Here is a 20210-nt window from a genome sequence, read left to right as displayed (position 1 = left end):
TGAGAGAGTGGGTTACTCTCTCAGACAAGAGCGGGGTCCCTTTTGAATATCCAGCCCTGTTTGTCTAGGGCTTGGTTTCAACCACTTCCACCATCTCACCGGGGCCTCCGGCAACGTTGAGCTTCCTAAAAACTGCGAGCTGTGTTTAACAGGCGTCTGCAACGGCTGAACCCCGGGCACTTTAAACAGCCATTCATATTTAAACAAATTAAAGAAATTATTATTATTACTGCAATTATCATAGTATTATTGTGTTATATGTATTCATTTGGTGTTGGTAGTGTTCTCTTTTCTTGGAACATGCTTACCAGTTATCCCCAAGTAAGCATGGGTGAAAAAAAACATGGACATGTTATTGCTGATGAAGCTGCATCTACGCTAAAGTTAACAGTAAAGAGAGAAAAAAAGAAAAGATACTTTTTCTTGATCTTAATGAACATTCATGAATAAATAGGAGTACCAAAACAAACTCTGTGTGTGTGTGTGTGTGTGTGTGTGTGTGTGTGTGTGTGTGTGTGTGTGTGTGTGTGTGTGTGTGTGTGTGTGTGTGTGTGTGTGTGTGTGTGTGTGTGTGTGTGTGTGTGTGTGTGTGTGTGTGTGTGTGATACTGTTCCGTGTCTTATTCAAAAATCGAAAACTGCTGAAATACAAACAGATCTTCGTGCGTAATTACGCATCCTCCTCACCGCTCTTCTCCTTGTTCGCTCTCCTCCTCCCCTCGTTGTTTTGAAATATTGATCTGTGATGGGACAAAACCCCCTTCATGGCCCTTAAGTTATGGAGAAGTTTGGAAATGATCTTAGAAATGTGCCCTGTTTGATTTTTTTGGCTACAGACTCGCTCCAGCTGGATGAGACAGTAACTCTCCCGTCACTATATTGCACTCAAGGTACAAAAGTCCCACGTAGCTCCGCGAGATCATGCAACGTGTGTCTGTTGAGTGAGAAGGATTCAGGACCATTGCATGGAACGCTGCTCCCCCAAAGAAGGATAACTTGTGTTCTAGCGCCACCTTGCTTCAGAAGAAGAGCGTGGATTTAAGACAATGTTGCATGTAATTGAAACCAAATGAGAATGTGTGCACAGTGAGCATTCCAGTAAGTAAAACTGCCAAACCGATGCCAGTCAAGAAAAGAGAAATGCAGGTGGTCAAAATGAACTTGTGCAAATTAGTGAAACATTAAATAGGGCGACAGCTTAACATTCAGGCAAATAAAATGATTTGTTTATCATTTGAACGAAACATAAATAGACGACATTTATTCCTTCCTCGTTCATCCCTTTGACCTCCACCCACCTGCTTTTCTTCATGAACTTTAATCACACTCTCAAAATGAAATCTTCCAATTTTCACGGTTATCACCCAACAAGTCTCCAATGCTGAAAACACACATTCTGATGCAGTGAAATGTGGCATTGTGTGTTTTGTCCTGCCTCTGTGCAGACATTTGTCTCTGAATGTAAAGCAAAGTATATTTGCAAAGAGAAATCAAGTCCAATTAAAGTGTGGGCATGTTGGGGTAGGCTATAGTTACGTGTACTTGAAACACAACTTCATCTGATCCTGTGCTGCCATCTTGTGGTCGCAAAAATAAAAAAAAACAGTTCCACTCTGGTGTCTGACGACCATCAGCGGTGTGAAAGCTGGTGCTCGGGCCTTCAGGAGGTCTATAGTTTAATTCCAGTTGTGTCATGACTCTGGAGTTAGAAGATGAGGTGATAAAGATGACTTTTTTTGTAAACAGGGTTCAGTCTCCCCATTGCTGTTTCTCTCAAAGATACACAGTCCTAAAGATAATACTTTCTTATGGAGGGATTTAAAACAACAAAAGTTGTCAACAAAACAAAAGTACTCATATATATATATATACATGAGATTATTTAGAGCAAATAACTTTTGAATATAATATTGGTCTGTTGTGTAATGTGCATCGGTGTGGAAGCAGATGGGGAAGCTTTGCTCAAGGGCACATAATCAGTCACAGGAGGTGGAAAAAGAGCTTCGGCTACAAAAAAATGATTATGTCAAACATATTAATTGACCATTAATCATAGACACAAAGGAATACTATCACGTTTTGTATAAAATTGCTCTCCCCCTCTCTCTCTCCCAATCTCTCTCAATTAAATTAAATTAAATTAAATTAAATTATATTAAATTCAGCTTTATTGGCATGAATGTCACAAAGACTATGTTGCCAAAGCATAAAGATTCAATAAAACAAAACAACAATGCATTTCATAGGTATAATAAATAACGGAAACTGTGTGTGTGTGTGTGTGTGTGTGTGTGTGTGTATGTGTGTGTGTGTGTGTGTGTGTGTGTGTGTGTGTGTGTGTGTGTGTATGTGTGTGTTTGTGTGTGTGTGTGAGTATGTGTGTGTGTGTGTGTGTGTGTGTGTGTGTGTGTGTGTGTGTGTGTGTGTGTGTGTGTGTGTGTGTGTGTGTGTGTGTGTGTGTGTGTGTGTGAGAGAGAGAGAGAGAGAGCGCATATATATATATATATATATATATATATATATATATATATATATATATATCACTCACTCTCTCCTTGAAAGAAATGCAAAGTAAAGATCATGACATTTATGAATACAGCAATTTATAATTGGGAAATATGACAAAAGAAAAGAGCCACCCTCTTTCATATAGTATTATTATTATCATTATTATTATTATTATTAGTAGTAGTAGTAGTAGGAGTAGTAGTATTAAAAGTAAAAGTAGTAGTAGTAACAGTAGTAGCAGCATGGACATAGAAAAAAGAATAGTAGTTGTTGAAATTCCATCTATCGTGAACGCAGCACCTGCTTCCCGTTCACTTCAGCCTACATATCCCATCGGGCACCACGCCGTGTGTTGTGTGCACCAACCATTGTAGTTCGGCGGAGAACACGCTGCCGTTGGTTTTGACAGAGGACAAACTGAAAGAGCAAGGTTGTATGTCTCTATGTTTGCGTTTCATCTGTTCATTTATCGGTCAAAGCTCATACATTATCGTACCAACCACGATGTAGGCTATTTATTCCACAAGCTTGTGTGTGTTTTAGTAACAACAGAGATGCTAGTTCAAGTGTTCCTAGTGCGCGTGCTAAGCTGTGCACAGGAGCTAGCCTTATCTAATAAGCCAGACTCACACTTAAACCCTTCAGTGGGGCCACAATGTAACGATGTCTGACCCAAACTAGACACTTTGAAAGCGGGAAAACTTTCTCGGATGTTAAAATGTTGCTATATTTTCTGTTGCCTCAGCTAGTTTTCTACAACATCTCTGCGCCACCACACTCAGACTATCCCTTTGGTCTTTTCTCATCTGTAAGTAATGTTATTAGCTTTGTTTGTTGTTGTAGGTGAGGTCGTTGTTGTTGACTGTCACGCTGTGGTCCTTGCAGGTGTCCAACATGTCTGTGGATTGGGTGGGATATGGTTACGCAGCCCTAATCACGTCAGGGGGAGTCATTGGTTATGCAAAAGCAGGTAGGATATGTGTTGTACTGTGTATTAGATACAGTGGTGAAGAGTAACTTAGTAGTATTCAAGTAGCCTACTGCACTTAAATGCAATTGCCATGTCTAATGTTTGGCTATTTTCTATTTATACTCTGTTACATTTTTTAAACTTCACTTTATTTATTTGACGACTTTAGTTACTAGTAACTTTGCAGAAAAAAACGGAGTATATTAAATACAATGAAGAAGAAGAAGAAGGATTCCTTTATTAGTCCCGCGAATGGGGAAATTCAAATTTCACTCTATTGTTTTTCATGTTACACACACACAGGCCCGAAATACACACACATGCTCAGACAGGACCTATATACATGCAACCAATGGAGAGATGTTAGAGCGAGGGGGCTGCCAGTGACCAGCGCCCCAAGCAGTTGGGGGTTCAGTGCCTTGCTCAACAGCACCTCGGCAGTGCCCAGGAGATGAACTGGCACCTCTCCAGCCACCAGTCCACACTCCATTCATGGTCCACACAGGGACTCGAACCTCCGGTTCCCAGCCCAGTCACCTATGGACTGAGCTACCCAATGCATTGTTATACAGCAAATAAATCCACCCAACAGTATAAAAAGTAAACATAATCAACTTTCTTTTTTTTAACTGTGGTATTAGTACTTTTACTCAAGTAAAAGCTGGAAGGATAAATGCTTATCCAGTCCCCAAAATCTTTAAAAAGCCAATTCTAATTGTCTTTTTTGTCTTTTGTGCTTGCTTCCTTTATACACTACTGCATCTATGGTGTACAATGACATTCACCCCTTTAGACATCTCTAGTAATATAGTATAATGATAACCCCAGTCTTAACTAAACCATTTTTGTCCCTCCTTCAGTGTCTGGGTTGAGTCAATTATTTTTTATGGACTGCAAAACTAAAACACATTACTCCCATAGCACACCAGTGTATGCATGCTCCTCAGCCCTGTGGACACCAGGTGCAGGTGTTGACCTGCTGTATGTTGTGTCTTTCAGGCAGTGTCCCCTCTCTTGCTGCTGGCGTCCTCTTCGGCGGCCTCGCAGGTTTTGGTGCTTACCAGATATCCAATGACCCCAAAAATGTTTGGGTGTCGCTCGGTTGGTATTCCAAGAATATACTGTTTTTGATGTGTTGCATGTGCATAATCCAGAGTAAATAAAGCGCTTCAGAATAAGAACAGTAATATGACTCTTTGGACATAATGAATCCTGTTTTCCATTCCCCACTTACATCTTCCACCACATGGTGTCTTTCAGCTACATCAGGAGCTCTGGCTGGCGTCATGGGAAAGAGGTTCTACGGATCCAGAAAGTTCATGCCAGCTGGCTTGATGGCTGCAGCAAGGTATCCATCTCAAACTGATTTTACATGCATTACAGGGTGTAGTGGTTACCTCTTTGAAATAGAGAATATGCATATTTACTTGTTAAATGTGTCTGTGATGAGATCGTTAAACTTAGTGTTGATACCAAATGAACACTCCTACTCACTCACTGAGCTATAAGTCAAGAACAGGGATGTGATATTTGATTTGTGATACTTTTTTTTCTTGTTCCAGTCTTCTGATGATGGGAAAGCTTGGTGTGACATTGCTCCAGAAACCCCAGCAGTCCTGAGGGGGTTTTGATGTGTACCCCGTCTTCTGTTTCAGCAGCAGCCAGTCAGGATTTCCCCTCTACTGTTGAACATTAATTTCATTTTGTAAAAGTGTGTATTTGAGGATGAAATATAGTACCCTGTTTATATAATAGCAATGGTTGACTTGTCCTCCTTGAATTAATGCATTGGACACTTTTCATATATTTATTCGTATAAAAGGTTTACAAAATTTTCTGTTAATTCGTTGCATAATACAATAGGTGTGCAGTTGTCTTGCACATAATAAGTTGAAGTAATCATTTTTTTAGCCATTACACTAAACAGTTCTATGAGAATAAAAGCAGAGGGACGAACATTGCAGGAGCTGTTAATAAATGACTGTTTCTGCTTTGTCATATGTAGTGAAATGACACTTGACAATAATAATAATAAACTAGAGTATAAAAATGACATGCTATGAAAATCCTACTCAGAATACCCCAACACTAACAGTAGAATTGGCTCACACTGGATCCTTCAGCAGTACAGTGGGATGTGTCATTCAGACAATATCAGTCTTGGTTCAGCATCATGGCAACCGTCAAAATGATGCCATTGTGGCATGAAAAATGTCTCCTCAGATTCGGGGATTCACATCTTTTGTGACTACTTTTTGTCCTCTACCAGCTACACCCATATTGAATTTCTCGACAATGGAATATGTTTCAGGGAACATACAGCATTTCCTTCAGGTTTAAAACTCTGTTTAGGGTTAACTTCCTTAGCCAAAGATGTGTACCACTAGGCAACGCAGTCCAAGCAAGCAACAGAAGCTGTATGACTTTTCTAAACTACCGATTCCCTCCGTATTTGGATGTCCAGTCCACCCTGCCGTGGACAGGCTGTACAGGGGGAGCTCTGCTCAGGAGATTCCCAGAGGTTTTCCCCAGGGCTGAGTAGCTGCTCCCCTTCATCTGAGTCCTGTCTGCCCTCCTCTTCCAGCCTTCGTAATCTGGAGAAACATGCCAGTCAGTCAGTTTGTCTCCATCTCAAAAATGTACAGTAACTAATAGCCTGATATATTTCTTTATAAGCATCCTTTTTACGCAGTGTGTGATGCAAGACAAATTCACTTAAAAGCTTCCAAAAGTAAAGATAAAACAAACATGGTAGGCAGCAGAAAAGGCAAGGTACAAGGAAAGCGATACAGAACAGCGTTTTCCTTTTAAAATATCAACACCAGGACCCAAGCAAGAATAATAAGGAAAACACATGAAAATAAACTCAAAGCAATTATTAGAAAATGGCAATACCTTCATTGGTTTCACTCAGAGATGAGTTGGACATGGGTTTAGCCTTTGCCGATTTTGATTTGTCTTTTTTATTATCAGGAGAAGAAAGACTGGCTGAAAGAGTGAAGAAAGAGGACAAACCTATAGTCCCAGTGGATGACAGTTTGGATGAAAATATTGAAAGTAAGAAAGTGAAGGGAAGGAGTAGAGAGTAAAGGAGTAGAAATAGTCAGGTACAGCATACTGGTCGAGTACTGGACGACCACAAAAGAGAGCAGTGTAATTACAGAATACAGAAACACTATTTATTCAAGATCAAGATTGGATGAGGGCTGTGTGGAGGTTATCTGATTTCAGAGTATCAGGAATCATTTTGTCAGTTTTACATGAATGGAATAAAATCTTACTTGTGTGTTGGCCGGCCAAAGGGGCGAGTTGGATTCTCTGCCCCACCGAGCCCACCTCTTTCTTTTGGAATGAAGGGATATAACCGCCAGAGAGGTTGTACTTGGTGCTTACAAAGTTCCCTAAAAGAGAGGAAAAATACAGAGTTTATACACAGGGTCTTTATTTTTTGTGTTACGCCCTCCAGGTACCTAGTCAGCATGGGATCAGGGTAATATACGCTAAAATAACGTGCACCATTCAAAACACAAAAACATACAAATGAAGAAACTTTAATAAACACACGTGGCTTTACTGATACAGCTTATTTGCGTGAAGCAGCTACTGCATATGCAACAGCTACTGAAGACCCAAACAAACGATTAAGACCAAGTGATTGAAGGCATTCAGCTCTTCCAGCGACTCCATCGATCTGCTTCACCAGCAGCCGCAGATGGTTATCAGTGTAATTAGTGAAAAGCCTCATTGTTCCCCAATGAAGATGTTGTAGTGCATTTTAACATCTATTTAGCAACTGGAGCTCTTAGTTCTCCGGTTAAACTGTGTATTTGTACCCATGTCTCCTGCAGAGCCTTTGGCAGCGGCTTTCTTTCACATGTTAAGTCGCTGGCTGAATAACTGAAGCTTGTTGCATCAGCCGAAACGCTAACCACAATGTTTGTACACAAAATAGCTTTAGCATTCCAGTTAAGTACATTTACCCCATCGCATTCAGCTGTAAAATACAACAAAACAGTCCATGTGAAGCCATCTCAATGAAATACCTTTGGAGAGATCAATTTTCTCCAGTATTCTTTCTTTAACAATAGTTTTCTCCGGTGGGCTATCCTCAGATTTAGAGGAATTCTCTTCTAGTCACAGCGGAAAAAGTAGCGTTGGAGGAGATAGGCATGCGATCAGAGAAAGAAGAAAAACAGAAATGGGTGAAAAAAATCATGCACATGTTATTGCTGATGTAGCTGCATCTAAGTTAACAGAAAAGATAACAAAAGAAAAGATACCTTTTCTTGATCTTAATGAACATACATGAATAAATAGGTGTACCCAAACAAACTGTGTGTGTGTGTGTGTGTGTGTGTGTGTGTGTGTGTGTGTGTGTGTGTGTGTGTGTGTGTGTGTGTGTGTGTGTGTGTGTGTGTGTGTGTGTGTGTGTGTGTGTGTGTGTGTGTGTGTGTGTGTGTTCTAGGAGGTGGAACAAATGAGCAGGGGGCGCAGTTGAGGGCCATTTAAAGGAACACTTGATCTTACACTGACAGTCTTAATCTCATGAATAAGCAACAGAGAGGGAGAGACTATAGGTGAAAGAAAGAGACAGAAGAAGAGAGCACAGCAGGGACCCATATTGTGTGTCCGTCTACATGACAAATGATTTATAGAGGTGTCCCTTCTCAAAAGTCGCAGACACTTAGGCTCGCTCGTAACACTGCTTTGTCAATGGCTCCATAACTACTGATCAGGAGACATTAGATGCATCATTAGCATTTAGTGCCTTTGTGGCACAAAGAGGACAGCATCATATTATGTAACAGTGACACTGACAGTCTCAGGGAAGTCATTATTTCTTATCTCAGAATGAGTTGGGTTAATGTCTAATTTTGTTGCAGTTAATTCTCAAAAAGATTGTTATGTTTTTTGTCTTTGGACACTGCAAGTCTGCATATTTTCTGTGAGGTTCACAGTGTACGTCCACTGTGGGTACAATGTGGTATTTCCAATATTTTTGTTTGCGTAAGGGGTAAAATAAACATAGAAAAATAGTTCATTATTTAGTGAAGAATCAGGACACAAAAACTGGCAAATCTAATAGAATACTTGCATGAAAACAACCTGTTTGTGACCATTTTTTGATGATACACAAGTTTTTCAATTCTCCTCTACATTACTGGAGCCCTACAAGCTGATGATAATTGTTTTGTTAAATATAATTTCTTTAACATGTTAGTAACATCTATTAACCCGTAGACATGGGTCCTTACCTGCATTGGCTCTAGTGACAGACAGTCCTCCTCCAATAGGAGCAAGTGGTTTATTGACACTGTTTGACGAATTCTCCCACAGGTCCCGCAGCGTCATACTGCTCTTATCTCCAGAAGTCTGATTCTTGCCAATCAACCCTTAAATCAACAGAAATGATGTGATGAAAAAAGGAGTACAAACATAGTAAAATAACCATGTTGCATTGTTAGGAAACCAGCTGATCGGGTGGCTCCAAGGGAGTGCAATGATATTTGATTGTTCTTTATGAATAAAACATTTGTGGTCGTGTACTAGCTGATTTGTGTTTCTGAGGTTTTCTTAAGATAGAAACTGTAATTTGTTACATAGTCTAATTTTCAGTTATTTTTTTCACATTTTTTTTTTCTTCAGTTTCAGGAGTGATGTAAAACCATAAGACAATGTGAACATTGCTCCTGTAACATTGTGTTTTGGTGACCTCATTCAAATGATTAGGATGACCCTAGGCTGTGAGTCATGCAGCCTTACCTGGCAAGTATCGTGACTGGCTCAGATAATGCTGTCGTGCAGCAGATCCTGGGAGACTGGAGTCCATTTGGCCGATCTTAACATTGTTGGGTAGCTTAGTGACTGTGCTGAAGGAATACAGAGGTTTTTGCTCCTTGGGCCTGAAATAGAAAACAGACACTCAAAGGTCTGTGGCCAAAAGACACCTCAAATAGATGCATTGCATAAAGTCTTATGAAAATGATCATGTTATGTATACAGATTGTGCAGAAAATATAGCATGCACATATATTATTTTATAAACCATATGCCAATGATAAAATGCTTCACAACTCAGATAACCTACTAACATGTTAAATGATGCAACATTCAGAAAAACAGCTACATTCAACATACATTTTTAGTATTCTGAAATGCACTGCTGCAGTGTCTAAGATTTACATACATTACATTACACACATTCACATACATTTTTGTCTAATAGCCTTTCCAGTTCTGTTTGGACATTTCAGCACTTACTGTGGGCAGTGCTCCTTAGGACTCTTTTCCTCCTCTGCGTTCCCCAGGCTGGGTTTCTTGGAGTTGGAGGCGGCGGTTTCTGAGGGGTCAGATTCCTCCCAGCTGTCTGAGGTCTTGGTCACTGACTGGCCCCAGCGACGACGGCCATTCTTCATCGCCCCCATCCCACCACCAACGTTGTTCTCGCTGCCCAGCGCTGCTGCTCTCTGCATAAGCAGACAATACAATAGGAAGCCACACATAAACAGTCGCGTTTGAAATGATATCATCTGTCTTACGAACTTAACTCCGGCTTAATTGTGCTACGTCTTAGGCATTCACAGAGCCTAAGTTAGCTGGCTGTGTGAATGTGGATTCTTTGGAAGAGGAGTCTAATATACAAAGTCAAGGACTCCTTTATGTATTAATATTATGGCTATTAATATTAAGGTTTTGCATCTGCATAATCATATGTGCTTTCATTCTTTTATTCTATTTGACATGAAAAAAAGCAATGGTTCTGATCTGACACTCACTGTATGACCGATGCCTCCAGGTTTACTCTCAGTTTGAGGAAGGGGGATCTGCTGAAGAGGCTGATTATGTTGCTGCTGGTGGTTTCTGGAGGATGATGTGGAGGCTTTGGACTCAGAGGAAGACTGCTGGGGGTCAGCCCTGGACTCCGAGATCTGCTTCTGGGCCAGAGGCCGGGCCTGGACCTTCTTTACGTCCTGGCTCTGAGGACGAGGTCCTAAGATCTGGCCTACCTGAAAGTATGGGTAACGCAGGGACTAGACGGGGAGGAAAATGAACGCAGATTGTTATTCTGAACAGTCAGCAATTTTTATTTTCCAGCATAATCAAGATGTCCTTAACCCCATGTACTCCATAACACTAGAGTCAAGGACGTAAATCCCCTGTACTTACAAACAACATGAATCAGGCCATGCCCGCTCAAATCTGCACCCCCCCATTATTTGGAGACCAAATTAGTTTAAGAATTTAACACATAATTATATTAGAATGATGGACATACTGTATAATGAAGATTTCTTCCTGTTTGCTAAGTTTAAAAATAATTTGAATTGTTTCCTTATAATGGGATTTAACTAGATGTGCATCCCACACCTGGGAGCTTTATAATTAGAGAATGGAAAATCATTGTCACTCCCTCTGTTTCCTACCCAGGGCCCACAGAGCGTCACCATCGTCAGCATCTTAGTGGAGTGGAAATTATGTCTAACTATGTAATGACCACGTGATGTACATGATATGTATACGTGGCGCAGAGCACACCAGCAGAGGTCGACGTAATGAAATGTGGCTTAAGCACTTCTTAAAATGTCTGGGATTAGGATGCTAATGCAATCTCAGTATTGGGACTACAGATAATCTGCATGTATGAAGGTGAATGTTGCACTGTAATGGAAATTGCTTCGCTGAGGATAGGTATGTGTTTTTTTAGGTTTTAAATTAAAGGTATGTCTACACAGGTCCCTCGAGTCGAGGTTTTACTTGGGGCAGTAACAGAAACCAGGTATTTATGTCCCCCTATGTATAATGCTTTCACTCTCAGTAAATGACATTTCAATTGGACAGACACGGAAATTAAAGCCTTGATATATTACTGTATAACCAGACATTTAGACACTACCTTGAGGTTTGGTTTTGCCTACCTGTACAGCAGTGGGTCTTTTTTTGGGGTCCCACTGCAGCAGGTCCCTCATCAGGGCTATAGCCTCATTGCTGGCATTAGGGATAAGGGTCTTCAGGTGAGTCGGCACACATTGGGGGAAGCGAAAGTTCATAGCAGAAGCTAGTTGGTAGCCCTCTGACCAATCCGTCTAAGGGAAGAGATATTAAGATGGTTATTCATTATTACAGTTTTGAGTTGTTTATATTCAAAATAGCTCACCACAGGAAATGTTTTAGACTTATTTCCACGCCACTTTGCTAAAGTAATGCAAGTATACACTATATCTGGAAGTATGTACTCGTAAAATATATCACACTTTTCCCCTCTAGCTAATATACTTCTATAACCAATACAGCGGAACTGAATGCCTGTCCTTGTGGTTGAGGTCACAGACTCAGAGGTAATATTGGGGATTTTCACACAGTTAAACCCTGAATAAAAGTCAACCACCATCCTTTCGGTTTCTTCTCACTTTTTTCACAGTGCCCAGGACTTGGCAGATCTTAAAGATCTCATCCACTTCGCTGTTCCCAGGGAAAAGAGGTCTGAGAGTGTAGAGTTCAGCCATGATGCAGCCCACAGCCCACAGGTCAATAGGGGAGCTGTAGGTAGACGACCTCAACAGGACCTCTGGAGCTCGGTACCTGGACAGAGAACATACTTAAATAAACCAGCCAACAACTCATACTGTGTATAGCTACGTAAAAACAGAACATAATGCTTACAATGTGAATTTTACAAGGCTAAAATTCTCTTTTGCTTGAACTCACAAGCGGTCTAGCACACTGTAAGTGGTGCATAGGCTCTCCTCTGTGTTTTATATGGCTATTGTTACATCGACACTACTCTCACCATCTGGTTGATACGTAGTCTGTGTAGGGAGGTTTAGATCGGATCTCTCTGGCCAGTCCAAAATCGGCTATTTTGACCAGCTCTGGGCCCATGCACAGCAGATTCTCTGGCTTCATGTCTCAATGAAAGAAACCTGTAGAGAGGTTTAATATGAATATCTAGCTGAGGAACTGTGTATAGGAAGTCTGAAAGACCAATTGACGCAATTACAATCAACTATTCTATATTAGAGTTTACAATCAGTGCAAGATTTAGATAGATTTAGCACAAGAAAAGGAAAACTGAGTAGCTGGCGAATGGCTGCATATTTGCCTTATACAGCAGAGGCACAGGTTTGAAGGTCTGTAATCAAGGCCTCAGTATGCAACATTTTCATTATTTAACCATGACCACATTGTTTCTCTAACCTTAAAAACTTTTTTTGTTTGTACTGTTCTTTAGTTGATACAAGTAGATATTAAAGGGGATGTGTATAAATAAAAATGTTGGCAGTGCATTTAGCAGTCACAGTATTATCAGTTAAAAAAAGTAATCCAGGTGGCAAGTATTCCACTAATGAAAAGTATTTACAAATGAAGGCAATTTGAAGATACAGATGGGAGACAGGGGTTAACGCATAGACTGTGACTTTGTGAAATAAGAATAAAACAGATTATCTGCTGATGAAACAGGTATACCCAATGGAGCTGATATGTTTAATGCTATTATTGAAAAATATCATGCCCCGAGTATCTTAAATGTAACCCATCTAGTAGGATTACTGAATGAAACATGTACATAGAGAGTTTGTGGTGTTCTACCTGATGGTCATACTAAATCACAGTGCATTTTACAATATATAATAATATACACTGGAGATCAAAATTAGAGAAAAAAGTATTAATACTTGATTTAATCTGAAATATTGTTATGTTTTAGTTCCACCAAAGTTCAATTTATTTGGGTCTGATGGGAAACATTATGTTCAGCGTCGGACTGGGAACAACTGAACCCAAAGCTTCTCAAGAAGTCAGTTAATTTTGGAGTAGGAAGTGTCAGAGTCCAGATCTAAACCTTGACAACAAAGTAATGGCTAGGAAACCTACAGTTACCGAACTGTGGAAGAGGCTGCAAGAAGAATGGACCAAGATCGAACCAGAGCAGTGTGAGAAACTAGTGATGTCCTGAGGGCGCAGGTGTGCTGAAGTCAGTCAAAGCAAGGGCCTCTACACTTCCTATTCATATAGCCGAAAGAAAACATTGTTTAAATCTTCTATTCTGACACAATGCTTACTCTTTTCTAATTTTGCTCACTGTTTTTTTCACATAAAAACATGCTAGTACAGCAGTGGTATAGCCACAGGGGATAGTCTATCAAATTCTGAACGATAAAAAAATAACAATATTTCAGATTAAATCAATCCTTAATATTTTTTTCTCTAATTCTGGTCTCCAGTATATACCCAAACCAACTACTGAAAGGCAATGCTACTTTTGATCAGGTAAAGAATGATGAAGAGCAAAGCCTCTTACCATGCTTATGTACAAAAGCCAACCCAGATATCACTTGAAACATGATGTTCCTAATTTCATTCTCTGAGAACATCTTATTCTCTCTAACAGCAGACCAACGAGATAGAAAAGGAAGGAAAGAAGGGTAAAAGAGAAAGAAAAGTGTTAAAAGAATGAGAAATCCTGAAAAGAGCATGCGTTCAGGATGTGAAAGCATGTACTATAAGGCAAAAACAGACTGGCTGTGATTGTGTTTGTTTGCATTTACACATAAAAACATTTCTGTAAGATTCTTAAACTTGCATACATCCATTGATTATAGAAAATGCAGACCAATGAGTTATGAATGGTTCACAAACTACAAGATTCAGATCAATAAATCAAAATTCAGGACTTTGAAATGGCAGGCTGAAATATTATTCATACCTTTGTAATTGTTTTCTTTATGTAGAAGCCGTGTTAATGATCAATGAATCTTGCAGTATGCGACCACTCTCGTACACTCGCAAGGCATGAAGGGAACACTGTACACCTACCATGTTTGTGGATAAATGACAGGCCTTGTAAAATCTGATAGCTTATGTTTCTTATCACTGATTCAGGCAACAATTTTTTTCTGTAAACATAAAATTAATAGAATTTTCATGAGCCCACTAACTTAAGCATCATAACATAAAACAACATTATGTTTGTCTTTATACATGTAACCTACAGTAACAGGTAAAATATGCGAAAACACAAATAATGACATTCAACCACTAAAAATCCAAAGAAAATGCTGTCCAAATGCTGCCATTTGGAAACTATGTGTTATGCTAATGACATCAAACTAGACCTCTGTGTTATACAGTTTGTACAGATATTTACATTGCCCCCCCCCCCCCCCATGTGTAATATTTTTCTTCCTACCTGTCCTTCATGAGCTGGTAGAGGTTCTCCTTCATATACTCAAAGACAAAGTAGAGGTGATCGTTCTCTCTGATGACTTCCTTCAGTTTCACCACATTCGCATGGTTCAGCTTCTTCAATGACTGGTATGACAAATCATGTAAAAATGTAAATCATTTAAAGGCACTCATGTATTCACACAGATTTTGTTGTAAGAAGACATTTAATTTTTACAGTTATGCATCCAGAGAGAAGGAATAATACTGTCAAACAGTTCAGAGTAATGCAGTAACTGGTAAGGTAGTTATGCAGAGCCTGCCGTCGATTGAAGGCACATTACGGTATATGGTGCACTATGTATGAAGAACATGAATTAATGTTCCAGATCGTCATTTCAGTGTGAAATTTGAAAGCATGGGTTACATTGTTGATTTGCAATAAAATAAATTCAAAGACACACAGAAAGCTTTCCAGGCAACTGTAACTGGCAACACTGTTCAAGTAGCTGCCGTCCATTATTGTTTAAATCTTGCAGCATTATCTATCTTATCTAAGAAACAATGTTAATATATTTCCATCTCTGGAAGCACTGCTGCCAAAAACTGCCCCATAACCCACAAATGGTATCATTATCCTTACCGTCACCTCTCTTAGATTCATACATTCTTCCCATGAATAAAACTTCCTCTTCATTCTGTGAAAGACAGTCAAAACCAGATTAGATCAGTTTGGGGTACAGATTAGAGATACGTCAACTAAAGGATATAATACACCACATTTGCAGGGCATATTTAATAACACCCAACATATAGTAGAGCTGCTATCTTTACAAAATTACTTTGTGTGTCTTCATCAATAATTCAGTTTGATGAGGTGTCTCTAATTTCAGCTCAAGCTGTAGACTGTATAGTTCTATAAACTGATATTCTAAACTGTACAGGCTTCACCATTGTCTTTGTTCTCAACTTGAATTAAGTGTGAAATACATCTCCACACAGTTGATGTATGAAGTTGTCAGTTTTATCACAGTATGTGTTGCTATGTACAATAAATCCATACACAAGCTGGTATATGTGACACCTTTACGATAGCGTATCTTCCCTGATCTGTTACCTCTCCCTCCAACAGTTATGTAAGAGTTACAGAACGTGCACAGATCTTTTATTGTCTGGGCACCTGCCAGTTTCGCTCGTCCTTTCCACAATGTCAGCAACCTGACACACTGCCTCCACTTTCACTCCCTTTCACCGTCACCACGTATATTGTCTTGCATTGTAACCAAATGATCGACCAGTGGACGCATCTCCCCGGTTTCTCATCTATAATTGAACCCTGCTGCCATGCTGATGAAACAAAGGGATGTAAGCTGGTTTGTTTGCCCTGGCGATAGCCCTTGGTCCTAAACTTCACTTTGAATTTATTCTAATATGATTGTTAGAGCCATTTTTGGGTTATATGTGTATTTGTGCTTATTTTTTAGTTTATTTCCTGGAGGCCAAAGGGGGAATTTATTCTAATATGATTGTTAGAGCCCTTTTTGTGTTATATGTGTATTTGTGCTTATTTTTTAGTTTATTTCCTGGAGGCCACAGTAGGTGGCGCGCTGCACTGTGGGGTGTAGGAAGTATTAAATACAGCAACAGGCGCAGACGCATCAATTACAGGTCCCAGTACAGCAGCCCGTCAGTGGCTTAGGTTCGTTTTGTTGTTTTATGTTAAGAACAAGTCACTATAATGATCTTCATCAAGTATATTTCATTCAGTATGGCATTCAGTGTGTTTAGGTAGGAAAGATTAGAGCTGAAATAGTTTTAAAAAACAAAAAAACATTGTGAGATTTATAGAAACAAAGACACCATATACTCCCTGTGACAGAATTTAGTAATATACAAATATCACAGTATTTTTTATTTTAGAGTGTGTGTTAATATAAAAAAGTGATCTTTCCGTGTCTTCATTGATTATAAAGCAGGTTGAGGTGCTCTTTAAATGCTGTAAAAGAATCAAAACTCTTTATCCACAGAGAAATGCACACAGTTCGTATTCAGAAACTGTGCCTTTAAACGAGCCGTCAGGACTTCGGTACTGTTGTGATGTCATAACTATACTATAGGCTGAAAAAGCCGCTACAGTGTTGTTACAGTCATTCCCGAGATGCAATGACTTTGCAGTGACACCTAATACTCAGATGTAGAAAGACCCAGAAAGGCTGACAGCGCAGGCTGGCCTTTTTTGGGAGAGGGGTCTTAAAGAGACAGGCCCGAGAGTGAATACAAGTAAATTCAGACAGACAGTGTGAGAAAAGTACTGTCTTTTTCTGCATTAAAGTGTGTAAACATACAAGTATGAACCTAAAAAAATAGCATAATATGGGACGTTTAATTTCTTGCTATCAACAATGTGATTATATTTTGGGAGTGAGTACGTGCTTTTATACAATATTCAATGTTAACTAGGTGTACACAATATCAATAGTATGTTCAGAGTTGTATAACTTCACTATAATGTAAAGCAGCCTTTAGAAGTAGAGAGACAACATTCAAACTATATCACAATATAAAATAAACAAACTCTCACACAATATTGAAATGATATCAATGTCTTATCATGCTCGAACAAAGAGAGACAATATTTCAATTTAAATAGCGTTCAGTATCCTCACCTCTTGATGGCCACTAGTTCTCCAGACTCGTTGCTTCTCCCCATCAGTACGCTGCCATAGGTGCCATCACCCAGCTGCCTCAGGGTAGTGTAGCGATTCATCATCTCTCAAGATGGTTTCATCAGCTTGTTAACTTTCCTTCTGCGTAAAACAAGTTGAGAAAACACAGCATTGTTTCATTGATCAACTATCTTCCCCAGAAGACCTTTAACTGTTCTTTTCCCAGGAAGCAAGGATTTTGAGTTGGTCAGTATGTCACGATGCTCACCAATTCTTGGAGTTCCAAACTCATCTTGCAGTAACTGATCCGTCGTTAGAAAGGTTGGATCCTGTTGATGTAGGTCAGCCAAAAGTTGGCATCGTGTCTTTGCGATCCTTCAGTGGTAGTAAAGATATAAACATCAGCGCACACCAATCAACTACAAATACAATAAAGCTAGCTTTCTACACTCCTGGAAAAAATGTAAGTGATCTGAGGACAAAAAAAGCGAGGACCATTTGTTGTTTCCCTCGGTGAGGAGGATTAAGTGTTTCTCACTAGTACGAAGCTCCAACCTGAACACCCAAGGGAGATGACAAAGCCAGCCCTAGGAAGATTAGGCCAACAGGGATGTAAATAGGATGTTACATCACCATTATGCTTACCGGCATTCACTACCTTCCCCAAGCAGCCTGCCTGGCAAGTGGATTTAATTGATGCCACAGTCATCACAATGTTTTTTATTCAGCCAAATAATAAATAAGAATTAATCAAAGTTATTAAAGAATTACAGAAACAAAACCAAACGATTTTATGACTTGTTGAACATAAAGTTCATCTTGAACAAGGCAAACGATACAGGTGGCACTGGTTTAACAACAATCCTTGTGTGTAACTGTAAGACTGATAAACAGCGTGAATACTCACACATAATACGCATAATGACATGTCATGGTATTATTTGGCAAAACAAAGGTTAATGGATATATTGGTTGCAAATAATGAAGTGCATACACACATGCTTAACAATAACAGCTTTATAGTTTTGAGCATTAGGGATGTAAGGATTTGGAAATCCATCTTTTAGATTTTTTCATGAAACTTTAGTGAAGTGTGTTGAGAAAATAGAACCTGCCTCCTTACTGACCTGCTACAAGGAAAAAATACAGTTAAAGGTAAGCAAAGGGCAACTAAACAAAATAAGATGTGTGCTTATTTCATTGAATAGGGACAGGAACTCCCATCCAAAGTGGATGCCTTTATTGGATTTAGCTCTACTCTTGATAATAATTGAATGAATGAATCATCAGTGCGATGAAAGTAAATGTTTAAAGATTGTAATGCTGTATCTAGAATGTATCTTTGTTTTCAACTGCAAAGTAGAAATGGTTTCTCTAAACAAAACTCTGCGTGGTAGGCTGTCTCACTCAGTTTCACTGGAAAAAATAAGCAATGACACAAGCCGAGAAGCCAGCCAGAGGACTGCTGGCCTGCATTCAGCTTTCACATATGGCAATCTGTGGCGGAGGGATTTAGCAGGAATTAAGATGTACCCTATCCAGGCCACATGGCATTAGGGCGCTATTCAAGGTCAATTATATTGAAAACACACGAAGACCATAGTTAAAAACAGAGTTAGTATTAGTTCACTTGTTAAATTTGATGACTTGGTCAAATACATTTCTAGCCTACCTAATTGCTTCGCATAAGAAACTCTACTACACAGTCCTTCGATGTAATACACAGCAGGCTTTTCATAAAATAAAGACAGTCAGCTATGTTAAACAAAATAACAGCTTTGGTGAATTATCTATCAGTGTAGTTCATGGGAACATGACACAAACTAGAGACACGTTTGTTATTGACGTGTCAGCTTTGACAGTGAAGTTCCTCAACCATCTGTGTTCGGTCCTGCTCCCCTGTTTCGCCCTTTTCTCTCTTTTCTTATTGTAAACTCACCATTTAGGGGTGTAGCTCCCTTCCTTGGCCGTTGCCTGAGCCTGCTGATAGCACAACGTTTCTGCAGATAAAATTCACGTAGTAGCCCGTTAGCCTATCTAAACCCAGCTCTTACGACTGTGTGTGTGTGTCTGTGTGTGCGTGTGCGCGCGTGACTGCTCCCATGGAAACGTACACACAAACGCGACGCTGATTGCCCAGGTGACGAGTTGCGCGTGCGGGCGCAATGCTCTGTGGGACTGCGGAAGTGTAATATCGTCATTCAACAAATGGAGTATCTTAAAACTTGGATTAATATTCATATGACATGTAGTTTGCACAGTCCCAAAACATTTCTAGTTGTATAATCGTCCAAATACTCAAAATATTTGAATGAACCTATGCTGTATATACAGCAGCTTTCAGGCCCCGAATGAAAAACATGAATGGGACTAATTCGTTCCGAAAACAGTTCTGCTTAAACTGAAAAATGTCTGCCTAGGTAAGCATGTGTCCCTTATTTTCCAAAGTCTTCACAATACAACTGTTTGGGCTGACAAAAAAGCGACCAGAGTGAGAGCTCTGTACTTCACCATCTCTTTGGACACAGACGTAATTCAAGTGCTGCACCAATAGATGGAGCTGTCGAGCTGTAGTTTTTCATATTGGCCAATAAAGAGCTGTGGAGACACGCACACATCAAACAGTTAGCCTGGACAGTCAAGGTGATCCATATGTGCTGATGAATGCTTAATGCGTATTCATCCATGGCAGCCTGCGCGTCACGGGTTGCCTACTCTAAACCACTAAGTCTACCTACAATTAAGGAAACGTTCCCATCCGTCGAGTTTCTTTGTGTAGCCTGCAGTGTGTTTGCGTGACTCCAGTGGTCTTCACACACACATGGGGCAGGTAAAGCCAAGAAGCGAGAGAGGGGGAAGAAGGGGGGATAACAAGTGGAGTTTTGCCCTAAGAGGATTATCACG

At 39.8% G+C, this 20210-nt stretch overlaps 2 protein-coding genes across 3 annotated transcripts; one reads left to right on the top strand and one right to left on the bottom strand.

Annotated features, from left to right (window-relative positions):
- The first annotated feature begins 2867 nt into the window (after positions 1-2867).
- tmem14ca (transmembrane protein 14Ca) lies at positions 2868-5237 on the top strand. Of its 2 annotated transcripts, XM_083936203.1 has the most exons (6): positions 2891-2937; positions 3253-3315; positions 3393-3477; positions 4477-4578; positions 4738-4825; positions 5040-5237. In XM_083936203.1, the coding sequence occupies exons 3-6, from the start codon at positions 3402-3404 to the stop codon at positions 5095-5097; spliced, it is 324 nt and encodes a 107-aa protein (XP_083792329.1). In that variant the 5' UTR covers positions 2891-2937; positions 3253-3315; positions 3393-3401; the 3' UTR covers positions 5098-5237. The 2 variants fall into 2 exon arrangements, with proteins under 2 accessions (XP_083792328.1, XP_083792329.1); XM_083936202.1 differs by lacking the exon at positions 3253-3315 and having other exon boundaries at positions 2868-2937.
- Positions 5238-5537: 300 nt separating this feature from the next.
- mak (male germ cell-associated kinase) lies at positions 5538-19334 on the bottom strand. The gene is given in 18 exon segments (XM_083936465.1): positions 5538-6071; positions 6373-6465; positions 6759-6878; positions 7521-7607; positions 8733-8870; positions 9241-9380; positions 9739-9944; positions 10254-10508; positions 11394-11561; positions 11886-12057; positions 12266-12384; positions 12388-12398; positions 13778-13860; positions 14666-14787; positions 15284-15338; positions 17307-17447; positions 17575-17681; positions 19246-19334. Coding segments are annotated over 16 exon segments (2034 nt in total). The 5' UTR covers positions 17411-17447; positions 17575-17681; positions 19246-19334; the 3' UTR covers positions 5538-5910.
- Positions 19335-20210: the final 876 nt, after the last annotated feature.

This window comes from Echiichthys vipera (genome assembly GCF_963691815.1).
Source record: "Echiichthys vipera genome assembly, chromosome: 21".
In the NCBI taxonomy this organism is placed as follows: Eukaryota; Metazoa; Chordata; class Actinopteri; order Perciformes; family Trachinidae; genus Echiichthys; species Echiichthys vipera.
Note: the sequence above shows the minus strand (reverse complement) of the source record. Positions and strands in the feature narration are given on the sequence as shown.

Excerpts from the sequence above, each read along its gene's own strand:
- tmem14ca (XM_083936202.1), top strand. The coding sequence starts at position 3,402 with ATGTCTGTGGATTGGGTGGGATATGGTTACGCAGCCCTAATCACGTCA. Across the intron at positions 3,478-4,476 it reads CATTGGTTATGCAAAAGCAG|GCAGTGTCCCCTCTCTTGCT; the intron begins GTAGGATATGTG and ends TGTGTCTTTCAG. Across the intron at positions 4,826-5,039 it reads GGCTTGATGGCTGCAGCAAG|TCTTCTGATGATGGGAAAGC; the intron begins GTATCCATCTCA and ends TTCTTGTTCCAG.